Source organism: Magallana gigas, chromosome 6 (assembly GCF_963853765.1).
Source record: "Magallana gigas chromosome 6, xbMagGiga1.1, whole genome shotgun sequence".
Lineage (NCBI taxonomy): Eukaryota > Metazoa > Mollusca > Bivalvia > Ostreida > Ostreidae > Magallana > Magallana gigas.
Window position 1 is genome coordinate 5,403,417 of NC_088858.1, and position 17,149 is coordinate 5,420,565.

The 17,149-nt window shown below is 33.6% G+C and overlaps 1 protein-coding gene across 22 annotated transcripts in view; it reads left to right on the top strand.

The window, feature by feature from the left end:
• Positions 1-3,445: 3,445 nt before the first annotated feature.
• The window catches only part of LOC105328472 (serine/threonine-protein phosphatase 4 regulatory subunit 4), a 35,721-nt gene continuing 22,017 nt past the window's right edge, over positions 3,446-17,149 (top strand). For 17 of the 22 annotated variants that reach the window (XM_066089060.1, XM_066089069.1, XM_066089072.1 and 14 more), the window contains exons 1-3: positions 3,446-3,707; positions 3,806-3,879; positions 15,600-15,708. In XM_066089060.1, the coding sequence (XP_065945132.1) occupies positions 3,621-3,707; positions 3,806-3,879; positions 15,600-15,708 (270 nt within the window). In that variant the 5' untranslated portion in view covers positions 3,446-3,620. Of the gene's footprint in view, positions 3,708-3,805; positions 3,880-6,878; positions 8,153-15,599; positions 15,709-17,149 lie in introns of those variants that run through there. The other 5 variants (XM_066089063.1, XM_066089064.1, XM_066089071.1 and 2 more) reach the window with 2 other exon arrangements.

Genomic DNA, 17,149 nt, shown 5'->3' on the forward strand with positions numbered 1-17,149 from the left:
AACCAAAGACATAAATAACGGAGATTGGCAATTCTACCATTAGCATGTTTTGTTGTTGAAAAATGGTACGGGACCAACCTTACTTTGAGAACTACATTTTAGTAAACTGAGATAATGATTTTAAGCCAAAGATATATTGTTATAATGAAAAGTGTGCATATGTTTTAGACGTTTTTGAAACAAAAAATTGAAAAATAAGATTAATATATAGAAAATATATTGACCAGCTATATAACATCGGCGAAATCTCGGACGACAGGTGGCCAACTAAAACTCCTCTTTTAATATTGTGCATAGGCTTATGACATAAACTCATGAAATATATAATATTTTGAATGTGTTTTAGCTGTTTATATTTCGATATAATTGTTTATTAGAAAGATATACTGATTTAAACTGGGAACACTTTACAGTAGGGATCGCGAAATTTCGATCAGTTGCCAATCTCTGTTATTTATGTCTCTGCTTCAACATAACAATTGTATTTATGATATCATGGTTCGATATATTAAATGTCAACTGTAGATGAATTTGTTTATCCAATCAAAAAGGCTTTGCAACCATGCAGAATTAAATCATTAAATCATCTATAATCTGGCTCTTGGAATAGCTGGCATGGTTCAGTGAATCATTTACAGGAAATTAAGACATTCATTTTTTCGTGAATTTTTCAGTTTCATTGTATTGAATATGCTGCAGAAATATGTTTACTAGCTCCTCTGAAACCACTGAGTAGAATTTCGTAAAACTGTGCATATCTACAGGAAATTCTGATTCCTGTTTTCTGGGATTTTTGCGCCCCCCCCCCCCCCCCCCCCCAAACTTAAAAGTATGGCCAATGTTGAAGATACTTTTGTAGTTGATAATTTTCTGGGAGTTATGTTCCTTTGTTCAGTTACGTGTAATTTGTGTATCCTGCGTTACGCGTAGCAATGTCAAATAATGCGTTAGCATAGGGTTTGTGAGCTTGTTCACTTTTTCTTTCATTGTAAATGTAAAGATGTGTTTGTATGTGTAAGAATAATACGCTTAATATTCAAGTTTTTACCCTTTTGGTAAAAAAAAAATTACGCCAAATATAATACGTTTACAATTACATGTATTATTTTTTTATTTGAATTGAATTTTGGAAGAAAACACTGTCCAGACAAACTTTCATGATTGATATATTTTTAGATATGAAATACATTTGACTAACTTCAGATACAGAGCCTGATCTTCAATATAAAGGATGCTTAGAAAAGCAGGCCTTACCTGACTTAACTTGCTTGATGGATTTGATTATTACTATGATAACATACAATATTATCATATTGTATAATAATGCAACAGAAACACTTTTTGTCTCTGCTGAGGTTTGAACCCAGGTCCTTTGGCATGCCAGTCCAGTACTCTACCGATCGAGCGAAAGGGGAAACGGGTTAACCCACTCGACAAAGCTAGTAGGAATGCCACATACCTTACTCTTATATAAATAGTGCCTGTTTGGGAGGGTAACTGTTGAAATTGACACCCCGAGACAACCATTGTCAACCGACGCGAAGCGGAGGTTGACAATGGTTTTCGAGGGGTGTCAATTTCAACAGTTACCCTCCCAAACAGGCACTATTTATTTTATTTTATGAAATTGTACATACGTACAATATAATATTGTATAATTTGTCATGCTACGATAATGTTTCCTATTATGCAATACGGTATTTTAATATAGATCATAAACTATATTATGATTTTTATTTAAGATGGTCTCATAACTGTGACGCCTCGTTCTAGTGAGCTCTATAATTTTTTATTACCTACTTTTTTTTTTGGGGGGGGGGGTTCTACTTGCGGGCAACATTTCTAATTACAAGTAAAGTATATTTTATTACGTTAATTGATTTTTTTAAAAAATGCGTATACTTAACAAAGCAGGGTTTATTTTTACGTTTACGAAGTGGGGCCGACATTATCTGTATTTCAACTGGTCAAGGTGTGCATATTTTTATTATTATAGTTAATGATATCAATTACATGTACTTCGCAACATTTTTTATTTGTATGGCAAAGCGTTGGCATTGAAAACACAATGATAAGTGCGTCCGTCAACGGTTTCTGCTTGCATGCCTTGGCATAAAAGTGTTTTATTTTGATTTTACAAATATAGTCATTTCTGTGAGTATAAAATCAGATTTACGTAATTTTTTGGTCTCATTCGATCATGCTTCATTTGGTTTTGTCTATAAACTTGCTCAAGTTTCTATGTTCAATAATAAGTGCTCTCTTTAATACCGTCAAATGATGCCAACATAGATGTATGTTTGATTAGAATGAAAGAAAACAAAATTTCTGAAACACGGTAAAATTTGCAAGAGAAATAGGAACATTAAACTTGAACATTATAGACATTTGAGTAAGTCTAATTTTTGTCATTCGTCGTGCGTTTTAAATTTCGGGCCGTCGGTCGTTAACTTCTGAACATTGCCAGCCTCTTCACGGAAACAAACAGCCTAATATAGAACTTCGTTCTTATATACGTAGATGGTGTAAGGAAGGCAAACAACATTGTGTGAAATTCGTGACTCCCGTCCCAAGAGACCGTACGTTTTTGGTGAAATCCTAAATAATTGACGCAATCTTGATTTTCTTTCTCTCTACTTCTGACCATCTAGCAGAAGAACTGCGGTATATGCATCATTTGGTAGTGTATATTCAAGTTTATTTTAAATCAATATTTCCGGGGGCAGGATGGGGCCAAAATAGGAGGAGGGGTCGAATTTTTACATAAGGATAAATAGTAAAAGTCTTTGAAAATGTTCTCTAAAACCATTTGGCCAGGAGGTTGAAACTTATGTGAAAGCATCCTCATGTGTGTAGTCAGTGCAGATACATTTTTTTTTAAAATAATGATCCCGGGAGTTAAGTGTGCCACAATTTGGGGGTGTTACATAGGAATAAATGGAGAAAATCTTGTTGATTTAACATTACCTTAATGTACCCTACTTAATTGTCCAGGTATGGCCCAAGAGTATATATAATACACTGATGTATATTGCAATGTATTTAACGTTAGGACGTAAAGTTAATTTTGGAATGCATTTAAACTTTTATTTTTTCTGAATATATAATAGAAAAAGAAAAGAAGAACTGTACCATGATTACCTTAATATCATCACAGTTTCAAATGAGTCAAGTCCAGGACTTATAGTAAGCTAGGGAGATATATCGATCACTAGTATGATGGAAATAAAAATCAACCTACATGACTAAATAATGGGCGAGATAAGAGACTCCGCCTTGAAGTAATGAAATAAAGAAAAATATTTTGGAATTTCATATTTTTTCAATTTTGGAGATCTAGATCTATGTAAAGAAGTAGATCTACATTATATATCGTGAAATTAGGATTTTAAATACTTTTTCGCGCCTTTATTCGTTGCCATATCTCGCGAGACAAAACGAGATTATGCACATTTCCATCATGGAGGCCAAGTGTGTTGTCAAGTGAAGCTTTCTCGAGCTTGTTTATTTCTAAAAAACGAAGTGTCCTTAAAGATTCTGTGTACCCCTGTAAATATGTATCTTTGGATGATTGTTAATTATGACCAGAGTTTTGGATAGATTTATTTTCAGCTAATAACATGTCAAGTTCTGTAGATGCGACGTCGACGTCGCTCGCCGAGGACTTGCAGGATTTGCAACTGGACAGACCTGCCAAGGGTCTCAAGGTAATTCCCAACAGTCGAAATTTACAGCAACTGTCAATAAATGCGAGTATTTTATTTGAAATTGATCAATGCATATGCAATTATTTTAATTTTTGCAGTCCGTTGAAGAACTTGAAAAGTTAACGGTTGATGAACACTTGAGTGATATAGAGAGATCAGTGTATTTGCTAAGGTGAGTATGGATGGCGTGTGAAATAATGTTATTTAGAGACTATGTGATTTTTTAGACATATCGGAGCCCTCATATGACATTAACATTCGTTTGTTAATTCGAGGAATTTAAATACCAGTTCTGATTATCTACCTTGTTAATCTCTTGTTGTTGCTTTTAAATACAATGGCAAGGAGTAAGGGCAGATTGTGTTTTAATATCTGCACAGCCAATATCCTCTTAGTCAGATTAAAATCATTTATGTGTATGCAAGAATTATGACTAGTCAAGTTGCTTGTAATTAATGAGTTGGTTTGTGTTTATATTAGAGACACAGTATCGATACTAAAAAAACAATAAAAACTGAGATTACACATATCAAATAGAGCCAATCAAACTTTGAACTACCACTTATAAAGGACAATTTTGGGAATTAAAACAGATGGCAAGACTTCCGTTCACTGATTATGTATTTTGACTTGGAGATGTTCAATACAGTTCATGAATCGAACATTGGGGTGTAATTTTTTTCTTGGTTAATGACACATGTGTGATACCTTTTCATTGCAATATTACTAAGTACTCAAAATATGTTTCGGATGAAGATTTTGATGTTCAAATTGACTATCATTAAATATTTTATGTGTGGTTCAAGAGTTTTTCATTTAGTGAAAATCAATGGTAACTTATCGGTTAATTTTTTTTTTTTAAGATAAAAAGTTCAAAAATGGAGGATACAGAATTTCATTAACCTAATAGTTATTGTACAATATTAAATTCACCTTCATAAATGATTAATTTATTCAATATTATTCAATATAAAGTGTTTTCTGTTTCATGGAAAATACACATGGCCTTTAGGAATCCTTTAAATGGAATTATGAGTGTTGATACGATACATGTTAAATAGTAGCAAACATTAGTTCCAAGACTTGATTTGAAACATAATCCTTTTTAATGTATTAAGTATAGATAACCCTATGTCTTGAACTTATTAAAGAATTAGAATATATTTGGAAGTATAAAATTTGTGTTTATGCTGAATTTATTTACATTTTCAATCTATGTACCTATTATGTATTTTGGTTAGTTTATTAAAAGAGACAATTTATTAATTTGGTCATATTGGTTTAGTCCAGGACTTTATGCTATACATGTATGCATGATGAAATCCTCAGTAAGGATATTGTGAATAGGATGGTATAGTATAGCACAGTCCAATCAGTCGTGTATGTTTGTTGAAATCCTATAAGATAAACAGCGCACTCCTATCACATGAAGCAGTTATATTTAGGATGAAAATTCCTCTTAGTTAGAAGTACAGAAAGAATTATTAAAGTGAATTCAGTTCACGGGACTGTGTATGTTATATATGTATGTGGAAATCTTCTGTGTTAGACAGATAATGATTCAGGTTGTGACCTGTCCATCAATCTGTAACTGCATGCAGTGTGCTGGAAGAGTACATCACAGCTTTTTATAGATCTTTAAAACCTTTCCATTTTCACCTCGGCTGGGCAAGTTAGAATCAATCAGATGGTCTGGCATTAAAATATATGCCATAAATATGTGTAAAATTGGCACCTAGATTATTGACAATTATATACCTAGTGTAAGCAACAGAATAGAGCAATCAATTTTCCTAATGTGAATTTATCTGCCATATTGAAGCATTAAATGTACGCCATATAATCTGTTTACCATTATTTAATTATATTCAAACACTGACCCGATTGAATTCAATCGAGCACTTGAGCTTGAATGCTCGCATTATGAATTGATTATACCTAGTTGTTCATTTTGTCATTAAAATATTTTGAGCGTCACTCGTTTGAGAAGCCTGATATTTTCTAGCGAGAACTTCATCTTTTATTCATGCTCAATGGTCACAACAAGTACAGTATTGCTTGGATATTCCACCTCTTGATTCCTGCATGATTAGTTATTGAAAATATGGCCAGGCTTTTTTTTTTAGGGGTGGGGAGGGGGAAGGGAGGGGGTGGTGATTTTAAAAGGTAAAGATTCATTAATTGTAAATAGTCTTTATAATTTGAATATTCAAGAACATATAGTTTACGTGAATGAGACACTAAAGCTATATTTGTGGCATTCTTCTCCCCCATCCCCTAATTATTGGGGAAATGCACAAAGCAGTTATGTATAAATTATCCATAGAATGAACATAAAGAAGGCTTAGTCTGGTGTAAACAAATGTAGACTTCCAAAAAGAGTACTAACAAAAGATGTGGAGTAGAGATTTAAATATTTGGGTGTATAGAGTGTTTGTATAATTAAAGCTAGTATCTATTGATCCCACTCTGTGAAGTAGGTGACTCCATTGTGCTTCATGCTAAAGCACAATTTCCTCTTGGTCCTCTATGTCATATATTACCAACACGTAAGTCATAAGTCAGTGTTGTATTCCTGGTGCTATCTGATTTCGTCTGACAAGACTGATTGTCAATGCTGTCAGATCTTCACACCCAGCCACTGGCCCCTACCCCCAAACACAAGCATGGTGGCAGAGGGCTGCTACTTTATTATGATTGGAAATGTTCGAGATTTATCAATTCGCCAAAATGTCTGGAAATGAAATGTCAGTCTGTGAGAAACTATTAAAGCTGTAATTATAAGCACTAGTGGCTCATAAAAAGGCAAAACCTTGTATTGATTTCTTGTTTGCTAATGATTTTGTAGAACAAACCTTTTGATTCAATAAAATTAGCCCTACTTAGAGTTCAAAGGATTAATTTTTATGGTCACAGATTTGTTTGATATGTAGCCATGAAATTGAAAGGCATTATTGAAGGTTTGGTTTTCTATTTTTTGCTATTAAAGTTTATATAGCTACATGCAATATAATTTACAGTTTAGATGAATTTCCTAAAAGAAAAACACGAATAAACAAATACAAATATAACTTTATCAGTATAATCACATTCATTGCTTTGTCATCAATACATGTACTGCAAAATTAAGTTTCCTGATGATATTTCACTGGCTTAATTGTTTAAAATACATGCAGTGGCCTTTCTGCATGCAAATCCCTAATACTTTTTAAAACAGATTTAAGAGAATCAAATGAGCTAATTTAAATGACTATATGTCAACAAATGAGAATTTTGTCTGGAAACAATTTTGATTTAATTTTTGAATTTCTCAATTAAGAAGTTACCTAGTATGAAATATATAGGCAATTAGTGTCTTCACTGTTTGTTATGTAATATTATTTGAAAAAATCCATTCCTGGCATGATCAATTCAAGGTATCGGTATTTAAAAGCTAAGAGAATGCAGTTAATGACAATGCTCCTAGAGTGAATCATGGTCTCACTGGTCTGTAAGTATATATTTAGGTGGTTAGCATACATTATTGATTGCTCAACATCTATAATAACAAACTCCTGAAATATGTGATAAAGCAGAATATCAATTATTTTTAGAAAAAGGAATTTAAAGATTCCATTTTGTTTTGAGGTGGTTGTTGTTACTGGCATGTCAGTGCCAGGAAACTATTGCACACTTCACTAATAAACACGGCCTAATCATGGCTTTCCTTTAGTGTTCCAACACATTTAGACAGTTGTGCACACAATACAAAAATGTGATAACATATTATCCTTAAAAAAATCCATGATTGGAAAATCAATTAGCTCAGAATTTTCCAACCTAGAAAGGCATCCCATCAGCAGTGAAAAATTGCCTCAAATTAGAAAAGCATAATTCATTAACACAGAAAACAATCTCTCTGGCTCAATTATGCATAGCATTGAAAAGAGGATACAAACACAGAAAGGGTCTCCTCTTCTTCAATAGCTTCTGTCGGAACTGTTAAATCAATCCTTTGATAGCAGAGATGACATAATGGCCGATAAGCCTGCATGTGTGAAGCATGGAGCAATGTAGAATTGTCATTCCGGGCCATTCAAGACAAGAAATCGGTTCTAATTGCAATGTTTGGAGAGAAATAGCTCACAGTGGACTGGAGGGAATGTGACAGCTCATTGATGACTGACACATACTGGAGGAGCTTCGAGCCGGAAGAGAAAGCTCCAAGTGACTGCCCACATATTTATCTGAACTGAGGCTGATGCATCAGCGATCAGCGTGTGTGTTGTTATGGTGTAGAAGGAGTGCAGTCACATCTCATTGTAATGGGGACATGTTGTGTTTGAACTCACTGTTATGGAAGATATTGAAGTGTGTTATAAGAACACGAGTACAGGGGAGAATGTGAACCTGTTTTGGGACGAGGTGCCCAGTTCATCCCTGGATGAGGAGGATGACCTTCCAAGGTATGTTTACATTTGTGAAGGGGATCCTCTGGTTGTAAGGAAGACTGTCAATGACTTTCAATGTCAGAGTTTATGAAATCTTATGAATTCAATAATAGACGGATAGATAAAGGTTGTTTACACCTGCAGACACTAATTTGTTGGCTTTGTTTTGTCACCAAGAAACAAGGTGGCTGAACTGTTTATGTTTCTGATTTATTGTCTTTGAGTATACATGTTTTTTTGTAGTTTATATGGCACTTGTAATGGTCTAATAATACTTTACTAGCGTGATAGGGAAAATCAATGTCTATAGGAGTCGAGTACTTCAAATTTTTTGTTTTGTGCAAAATCTGAGATTGGCAGATTCTCTGCTCTTGTTGGTTAGTTTGTTATTTTTGGAGGGTATGTATTTATTATAGCACTGAAGCATGTGTGCATTTTGTAAATTGAAGCACAGGAAAATGTATGCATCATAATTAAGTGATGACGATGTGTGTGTAATATTTTCTCATATGAATTAGTTTAGACTGCTCTTTGTGTTTAAAATTTGTCAAGTGTTTACACATGTTCCCGGCCTCTCTAGCTTGTAAAAGCAGGAAACTTCTAGGAAAAAGCAGTTTTGGGATTATTAAACAAGGAAATATTTCTCACTCTCATTTTTAAATACTCTAGTTAAGGTCTTCCGTTTCCAACGGAAGACCTTATAGTGATTGTAGTGTTTCTTATTATTAAGGTCTTCCGTTTCCAACGGAAGACCTTATTGTTATTGCTTTGTTTCTTTTTCCCTTTTATTATTTTTTTTTTTTCTTACGCTTTTTTGTACAAGCGATTTTTTGAAAACGACTTGACCGATTTTCGTGAAAATTTTAGATCTTGTAGATATTGATAAAAACCTTATATATAATTTTTTATTTTGATGACGTCATTTCCGTTCGGGAGATATTGACGTTTTAGTGATTTTTAGAGGGGCATTTTGTCCTGCTATCTCCTCCTAAACGAAAAAAGATATTGAATTTAAATTTTCAGGGATTGTAGACAAAAAATTGTAGATGTGTTTAAAGGCATTTGTTGTTGTCTGGCTTCAAAGGCGTCGAAGCTCGCCTGGACCCGAAAATCGAGTTTAAAAAAACGACGTAATTTTTAATGGTTTTCGTTCTTTATCTCCTTTCCTGAAAATATTTTACAATAACATATAGAGCAAATAAAATTTATATTTACAAGATCTTCCGTTTGATAAAAAGAAAAAGGGGCTGGTCCCTCAAATAAGGGGCCAAAAGGGCTCTAAAGTCTTTCTCCCATAGCACTTTACTGAGAAATATTTTGTAATATGTTTAAGAAGCAAAACTGTTGATCTTTTTTTAATAAAACTATACATTATCAATTTTTTATTATGCATTACGTAATTAGGGGTTTTAAGGGGCCAAAAGTCCAAAATTTCGATCGAAAATATCTCAAAAAGGACAAATATTTTGAAAAGCAATATAGAATAAAAGATGCTTAGAATGATGTTTTAAACAATATTCAATCATAAAATTTTCGTTATCTGGCCCCAATAAGGAGATGAGGGGTCGGCCCCTAAAATGTCCTATCCCAGATAGCTCTTAAACGGCAAAGAATTTCTAAACACTTGTTGAACAAAATATGTTTAATATCAAAAGAACTTTCGTATGATGCCAAGAAAAAGGGGCTGGCCCTTCAATTTAGGGGCCAAAAGGGCTCTAAAGTCTTTCTTCTATAGCACTTTACTGAGAAATATTTTGTAATATGTTTAAGAAGCAAAAATGTTCATCTTTCACTAATTAAACCATACATTATAATTTTTTTATTATGCGTTACGTAATTAGGGGTTTTAAGGGGCCAAAAGTCCAAAATTTCGATCGAATATATCTCAAAAAGGACAAATATTTTGAAAAGCAATATAGAATAAAAGATGCTTAGAATGATGTTTTAAACAATATTCAATCAAAAAAATTTCGTAATCTGGCCCCAATAAGGAGATGAGGGGTCGGCCCCTAAAATGTCCTATCCCAGATAGCCCTTAAAAGGCAAAGAATTTCTAAACACTTGTTGAACAAAATATGTTTATTATCAAAAGAACTTTCGTATGATGCCAAGAAAAAGGGGCTGGTCCTTCAATTTAGGGGCCAAAAGGGCTCTAAAGTCTTTCTTCTATAGCACTTTACTGAGAAATGTTTTGTAATATGTTTAAGAAGCAAAAATGTTCATCTTTCACTAATTAAACCATACATTATAAATTTTTTATTATGCGTTACGTAATTAGGGGTTTTAAGGGGCCAAAAGTCCAAAATTTCGATCGAATATATCTCAAAAAGGACAAATATTTTGAAAAGCAATATAGAATAATAGATGCTTAGAATGATGTTTTAAACAATATTCAATCATAAAATTTTCGTTATCTGGCCCCAATAAGGAGATGAGGGGTCGGCCCCTAAAATGTCATATCCCAGATAGCTCAAAAACGGCAAAGAATTTCTAAACACTTGTTGAACAAAATATGTTTAATATCAAAAGAACTTTCGTATGATGCCAAGAAAAAGGGGCTGGCCCTTCAATTTAGGGGCCAAAATGGCTCTAAAGTCTTTCTTCTATAGCACTTTACTGAAAAATATTTTGTTATATGTTTAGGAAGCAGGAATGTTCAATTCACATTTATTTAACAAAATATTATAATTATTTTATAACGTGTTCCGTATTAAGGGTTTTAATGGGTTTTAAGGGACCAGAAGTACAAAACATTGATAACATACCTCAAACAGAACAAATATTTTAAAAAGCATTATTTTGAAAATCAATATAGAATAAAATGCTGAGAATGATGTTCCTAACACAATTCAACCATCATTTTTTTTTTGTAGCCCCAATAAGGAGATAAAGGGTCAAATATCAAAGTCAAGTTCATATAACCTTCAAAAAATCGCACGGAAGACCTCCTCGTTGCTCGCAACGAGATCGTGTCTAGTTATTATTCTTATTTTTTTCCACGTTTTTCTCAGAGTTGCCTGGAGATATTTATTTGAAATTTTCAGGAATAATAGGGAATGATAAAGTCTAGGAAGGATTTTTTTATTTTTTCAAAATCCATTTCCGGTCGTCAGTTTCCTGTCCCTCAACGAAAAAGCTTGTCACCTCGAGATCTCAAGAATGGTAAAGACTTGAACAACCAAACTTTGTACGATGATAGACCTTTGTATGTAGATGTGTTTAAACTATTTTGTTTTGTTCGTCGTAATTTCCGGTCGTCGCCGGAAGCACTTCAAAAATAGTTATATTACGCATTAAATTCATTTTCCATAAATTAAATATATAAGTATAAATCTATACGTAAGTTATCTATGCGATGTTAAATCAACAAAAAAATTCTACTTCCGTTGAGATATCTCAATCATCTCAGGTAGCTTTTTTAAAACACAATTTGTGCCCGCGAGATCTCAGAAACTATAAGTGATCAAGACACGAAACTTTCATAGATGATAGACATTGTATTGAAGATGTGTTCAACCGGTTTCATTTTGTCTTTCATCACTTCCGGTCCTCACCGGAAGAGTTCAAACAAATCGAGCTGTTTATCAGTTTTACTGTTTTCCTTTGATATTTTTAGTTAGATAAATGAAAAATAATGAACAAAAGGCAAGTATACAAGAAATATTCAATACATTTAGATTTAGCACTTCCGTTTGCCCGTTTCCTGTCCCGAGACAAATATCCTTATTTCAACGAGATCTCAAAACGGTAACGACTTGAACATCCAAACTTTGTGGGAAGATAGACTAATGAATGTAAATGTGTATAAACTATTTTGTTTTATCCGGCGTAACTTCCAGTCGTCACAGGAAGTACACCCAATTTTGATTTTTAAAAAAATATTTTGGTTATTTAGCAGGGAAGTGACATTTTCGCTATATAAATACAAAAGGTCATCTACGTATGGTAAAAACAAGTTCTACTTCCGGTGAGACATCTCAAATATCTCAGATAGCCTCGTTTTTTAAAAAACAAAGTACCTACAAGATCTCAGAAACCTTGATAGATCAATACATAAAAATTATATAGATAATGGACATTGATTGAACATGTGTTTAACGGGTTTCATTTGGTCGTACGTCACTTCCAGTTCTCACTCGAAGCGTTCAGTCAAATGAGGTTTTATATAACGTTAGATTTTTTTAATCATTTTACTCAATGTGTAAACAGTTATGTACCGTAGGTAAATGTACTAAAATATCTACTTTCCATTTCTTAAATCACTTTCGTTTGTTCGTTTCTATTCCCGAGACAAAAACCTTTTTTCAACGAGATATTATAACTAACAAAAACATGAACATCCAAACTTTGAGGAAAGACAAAATGTACATATTATATCCATTTTCTGTTTACAAGATAACTGGACTTTTTGTGCAGATTAATACATGAGGAACGGAAGACCTTTTTGTTGCTATAGCAACAAGAGTCTAGTAGTATATTTATTTCCATGAATTTTAGTAAACCCAAAACCTCATCCTGTATTTTGTTGACCTAAGTGATTGATAGTGCATGTCATATTTATAAAGCATCCCTATTCTATTCTAAAATCTTTGAACATACCGTCAGAGTATAAACACAGAATTTCTTTCAGTTCAATTCACAATGATTACCTTTAAAATCTTTTCATGAGGATCAAATCATGAGCAATTTAGATTGGATTAAAAGATCAACAGTAAAACGACCTCAAATGTTGAAGGCAAAATTAAAGTTATTGTCAGATAATGTACACATTTCTTTGCTTACAAGAGCATAATTTCAGTAAGGGATGGAGACTGAAATTGAATTAAAGCAAGTATTGGACTCTTTTTTGCCCAGGTTTAACGGGTTCTTGGTGATAATTGCTGTAATTTCAATAATGATGAATAGGTTATTCATGTGCAGGGTAATGGGATGTCAGTTAAAAATATATAGAACAGTAAATAATTTGAAAGTCAGTTTACATCTAGAGTAGATGTTTGATTTGCCAGATCAGGTGATTTTAATGTGACGCGTGATCCAAGATCAGCTGTGATGGTTATCAAGTTTTCTAAGATTTAAGTTCAGGTTATCTTTCATCTCATGACTGTTTCCAACCTTTCGAGAAAAAATTGTCAGGAATTAGTTCCAAACTCACGGTAACATCCATGGATATACAGGTTTCAACCTGATAAGACACCGATAGTTATCAAGGATACCCAAGGTTTTACTTTAATCAGTTGTCAATATATAAAGAAGTATGTTAAATTCATGTAACCTCAAGGCTGGTTAATCCTGAAGAACTTCAGCTGGTGTTTACAGCTGGTGATGTAAGGCGGATGACTCCAATCTCTAGCCTGTGATACACAGTGCTCAGGAGGTGATAGATTGACCTGCTTTATCTATTAATTGGGAGGATGGTGCCGTATTGTGTTACAGCCTCCTATTCCCATATCACAACACTCAGCATCTTCCCAGTCCAGCCTGACTAATGCAAATGTTGTGAAATCCCCATCTAAAAAAAAGTCAATATTTACATTTGTTGGTCACTTATTGATTCGCCTGTGGTTTAATCCATTGCGTATATATTTGTGCGGGAATACGAACAGGCATTTTTTTCCTTCTATAATTATGATCAATTCTATTCCTGAATCATAGGGTATAGCTAGATGTCATTGAGTAGTTATAATCGTAGACAGCATAAAGGAGGAGATCAGGTAGTGACAGTCGTACCCACGGTGTGATATCGCTGCTGAGGCAACAATCTGATAACAATCACTAGCTCCTTTTACATGTATTATAAAGCTGAATGGCATATTGAGAATGAAATATGATTACTCTGACATTATTCACCTTAACAGATAAGTTTGAGTTGAATGGCAATTTTCTCTTGCCTAATAGTTTACAAGTAACCAGAGATTTTTATAGTAATTCAATAATGAGTTAAAAGGAGATAATAAAGAAAGTGATCTTTCAATGCACCCAGGGTTCCCTTGGGGTCAAGAAGTAACTTTCTGATGGGGTTCGCTTGTTTCTTTCAGTCTGACCCCTAATTATAGCCCAGTGTGGGGCCTCATTATATGAAGACTATCCCTGTTATAATGTGTTCCATATGACACCTCCAGAAGGCAGAGCTTGCCTCCCGTGGCAGATGTTGGTCATTTTCTCCTTGTCTGTTTTGTCTTGTATACACATCGTTGTCTTCTTGAAAGAGCCAGACAGGCATCACGAAGCCATCAGCCACACAACTTACTGATCAGCCATGTTTTGATGAATCTGCCTTTTGACTTTATGGTTATTCCTCTTCTCCGGGTTTTCCTTTAATTCCTTTGTGATACTTAATAGTCTTGTTCAGAAGATCAGTTGCTGGAGATAGGAATTTATATTTTGTTCACGCATTGAGATAATTGTCTTAAATCACTTTTGAGTAATAAGTGCTTTGTAGATGTTGACTTGATTTCAAAGTGACTGCCATCAAAGAAGTCATTTTCTCTGTAATATATCTTATAAAAAGGTCAATTATGATGGAGAAAAATTCAGCAATAAGAAGATGCACAATTGATGAAAGTTTTATTTTGCTTATCCAATGAATCTTGCCTGGAGCAAGTCAGAGACTTTGTGTATTGGCAGCTTTTGTTTTTGCAGATTCAAAAGCCAAATTCAATGATTTTTTTCCCATTCAACCATTATGTAATCCGTAGAGGCAAATTGATGTATGAGATAGCCTGCTTGTTGGGTTTTGTACGCCTCAATTTAATAACTGTGGTCGTAAAAATGGCTTTCCTGTAGTGAGAGTAATTATCCAATAAAAAGGGGTTATATCTGTAGAAAAAAGCCTCTGTGCCAGATGCCGCAAGAAACACCTCATAAGCCTTGTGTGTACAAGCTGATAAAACAAGGATAAGATCTTTATTATAAGAATTAATAAATTCAAATCTTAACGTTCAGACATCAAAAAACCTGCCAGAGAAGAGATTATTTCATTAACCTGGGCATCCACACACAGGATGTCTGTCTGATATTGTAAAAGCCCAGCCATAAGGTCTGGGGTGTTTGTTTCTTGTACATGTATTATTTCCAGATCTTTTACTTGTCCAGCTGATCAAAGAAATCATTACAAATAACATACTCCTCTAGCATTGTGAATCTGTTAGGTGTGTCAGTTCAAAAGATGAAGCCACAGAAGTATACAAGTCTTTACTTTGTGTTACTACCAATATATGTGTGTTACCATTAAAACAATAAAGAAGTTTTTTGTATCTTGGTCAAGTGAACAGAAACTACAATAATTTAGCATTCATGTCCATGGTTCTGTGATTTTCACGATATTTCCCTTCTCCAATATAACTGAGGCAAAAGGATCCTGACAATGAATTACTTGTACTGGTACCTTCTTTTGTAATATTTAATACCTGTTTATGATTTGAGAGCCTTATATATAATTAATGATATTTCATTGTTGTTGCAGTTCTGGACAAGAGGTGCAGAGAATCAGCGTCATTCACAATTTGCCGGATTTACTTCGAGACACAGAGAGTCATGATGAATGTATGCGGCGGGTCGTTCCCAAAGTCAGGGTAAGTCTTCTGTCTCATTCCCAAAGTCAGGGTAAGTCATCTGTCTTGTTCCCAAAGTCAGGGTAAGTCTTGTGTCTTCACCGGTCATCTGAATTGGACAACCAACAACTTCTGAATCCTACTGATATTTATTCCAATTAACATTAAAACACTTTGAATTGCTTTATTCCATTATAAATCTTCAAGATATATTGGGCCCAAAGTTAAAACTAAACATGAGTTATTTTAAAATTAGTACACAATTTGTACTTGTCTTCTTCGCTGATCACTAAGGAGGTATATTTAGAGCAGTTTTATCAAACATCAATGCCATAGGTTTGAATTGTGTTAAAATGGACCAAAGTATCAAAGAATGTCTTAAAACAGCTATTGATAAGTAAAAGTATATATATTTTTTTACACAGTTGTGGTATTTCTGGAGACTAAGTTTTTCTACTTGAACCAGTATCTGGTAATAATTTGAGTTTTCAAATTTAGAGAAGAAATATCAAACTTGCAAATAACGAGTAAAAGTTTTAGGGAATCATTCACTTATTATATTCAATACCGGTATTTGTATTTCAAAGTAGAAACAAGGAATCATAACTAAGTATGAATCATTTCCTGTTGCTCATATCTATAGCAATTAGAATATTTCTGATTAAAACAATGACAAAAAATTTCATGTATGATTAGGAGAATTACAATACATGGAGATTTCATTAGGAATATTAGATAGTATATGAATCCTATCAGTCCCATTCTACTAGAATGGAAATGGCTAAAAATAGTACAGTTGTGTACAAATGAGGAACGTATGGAGGGTATGTGCCAGTCTTTACACTGTTTTAACATTCATTGAATTGTTTTTGAAATTATAGGATGGGGCTTACTTGTCAAGTTCTGATTGCAATATTGGGTCATAGTATAGTCTATTAGAGGTTTTATGTTACATGCTGTAAACAGGGAAAACATTGGTACACATTGATGGCACACCTTGTCTTAAAAATATCTCAAGATGAAAAGAATTTTAAAATAAGAACAATTCTGTTTTTGTTTTTACAATTTTGTTCTTTGAAAATAATGCATGTCAATTTTACAATAGCTCATATGCCATGCCCTACTCAAGGGTTTTAAAAGCAGTCATTGAATCAGAAATATTTGTTGTTCAAAAACAATTGTATTGTACTTTGGCGTAATAGGCAGTTGATTCATCGTGCGTATCAGTAGAATGCAGTCTTTAATTTAGATATCAATGAAATAGTTCTGGGGTTTGATTAAAAAAAAAAAGTCTTTCAGTGAAGCAAATTATGATATGTTGAATTAGTTTCAATCTTTTTGATTTACTGAGTCGCATTGGCTCAGTTGTCCTAGGTGTCGGGTCAGTAACCCAAAGGTTGCTAGTTTGAGGCCCGCTGTGGTCACTAAATGGTGTGTGTTGTGTCCTTACACAAGGCATTTT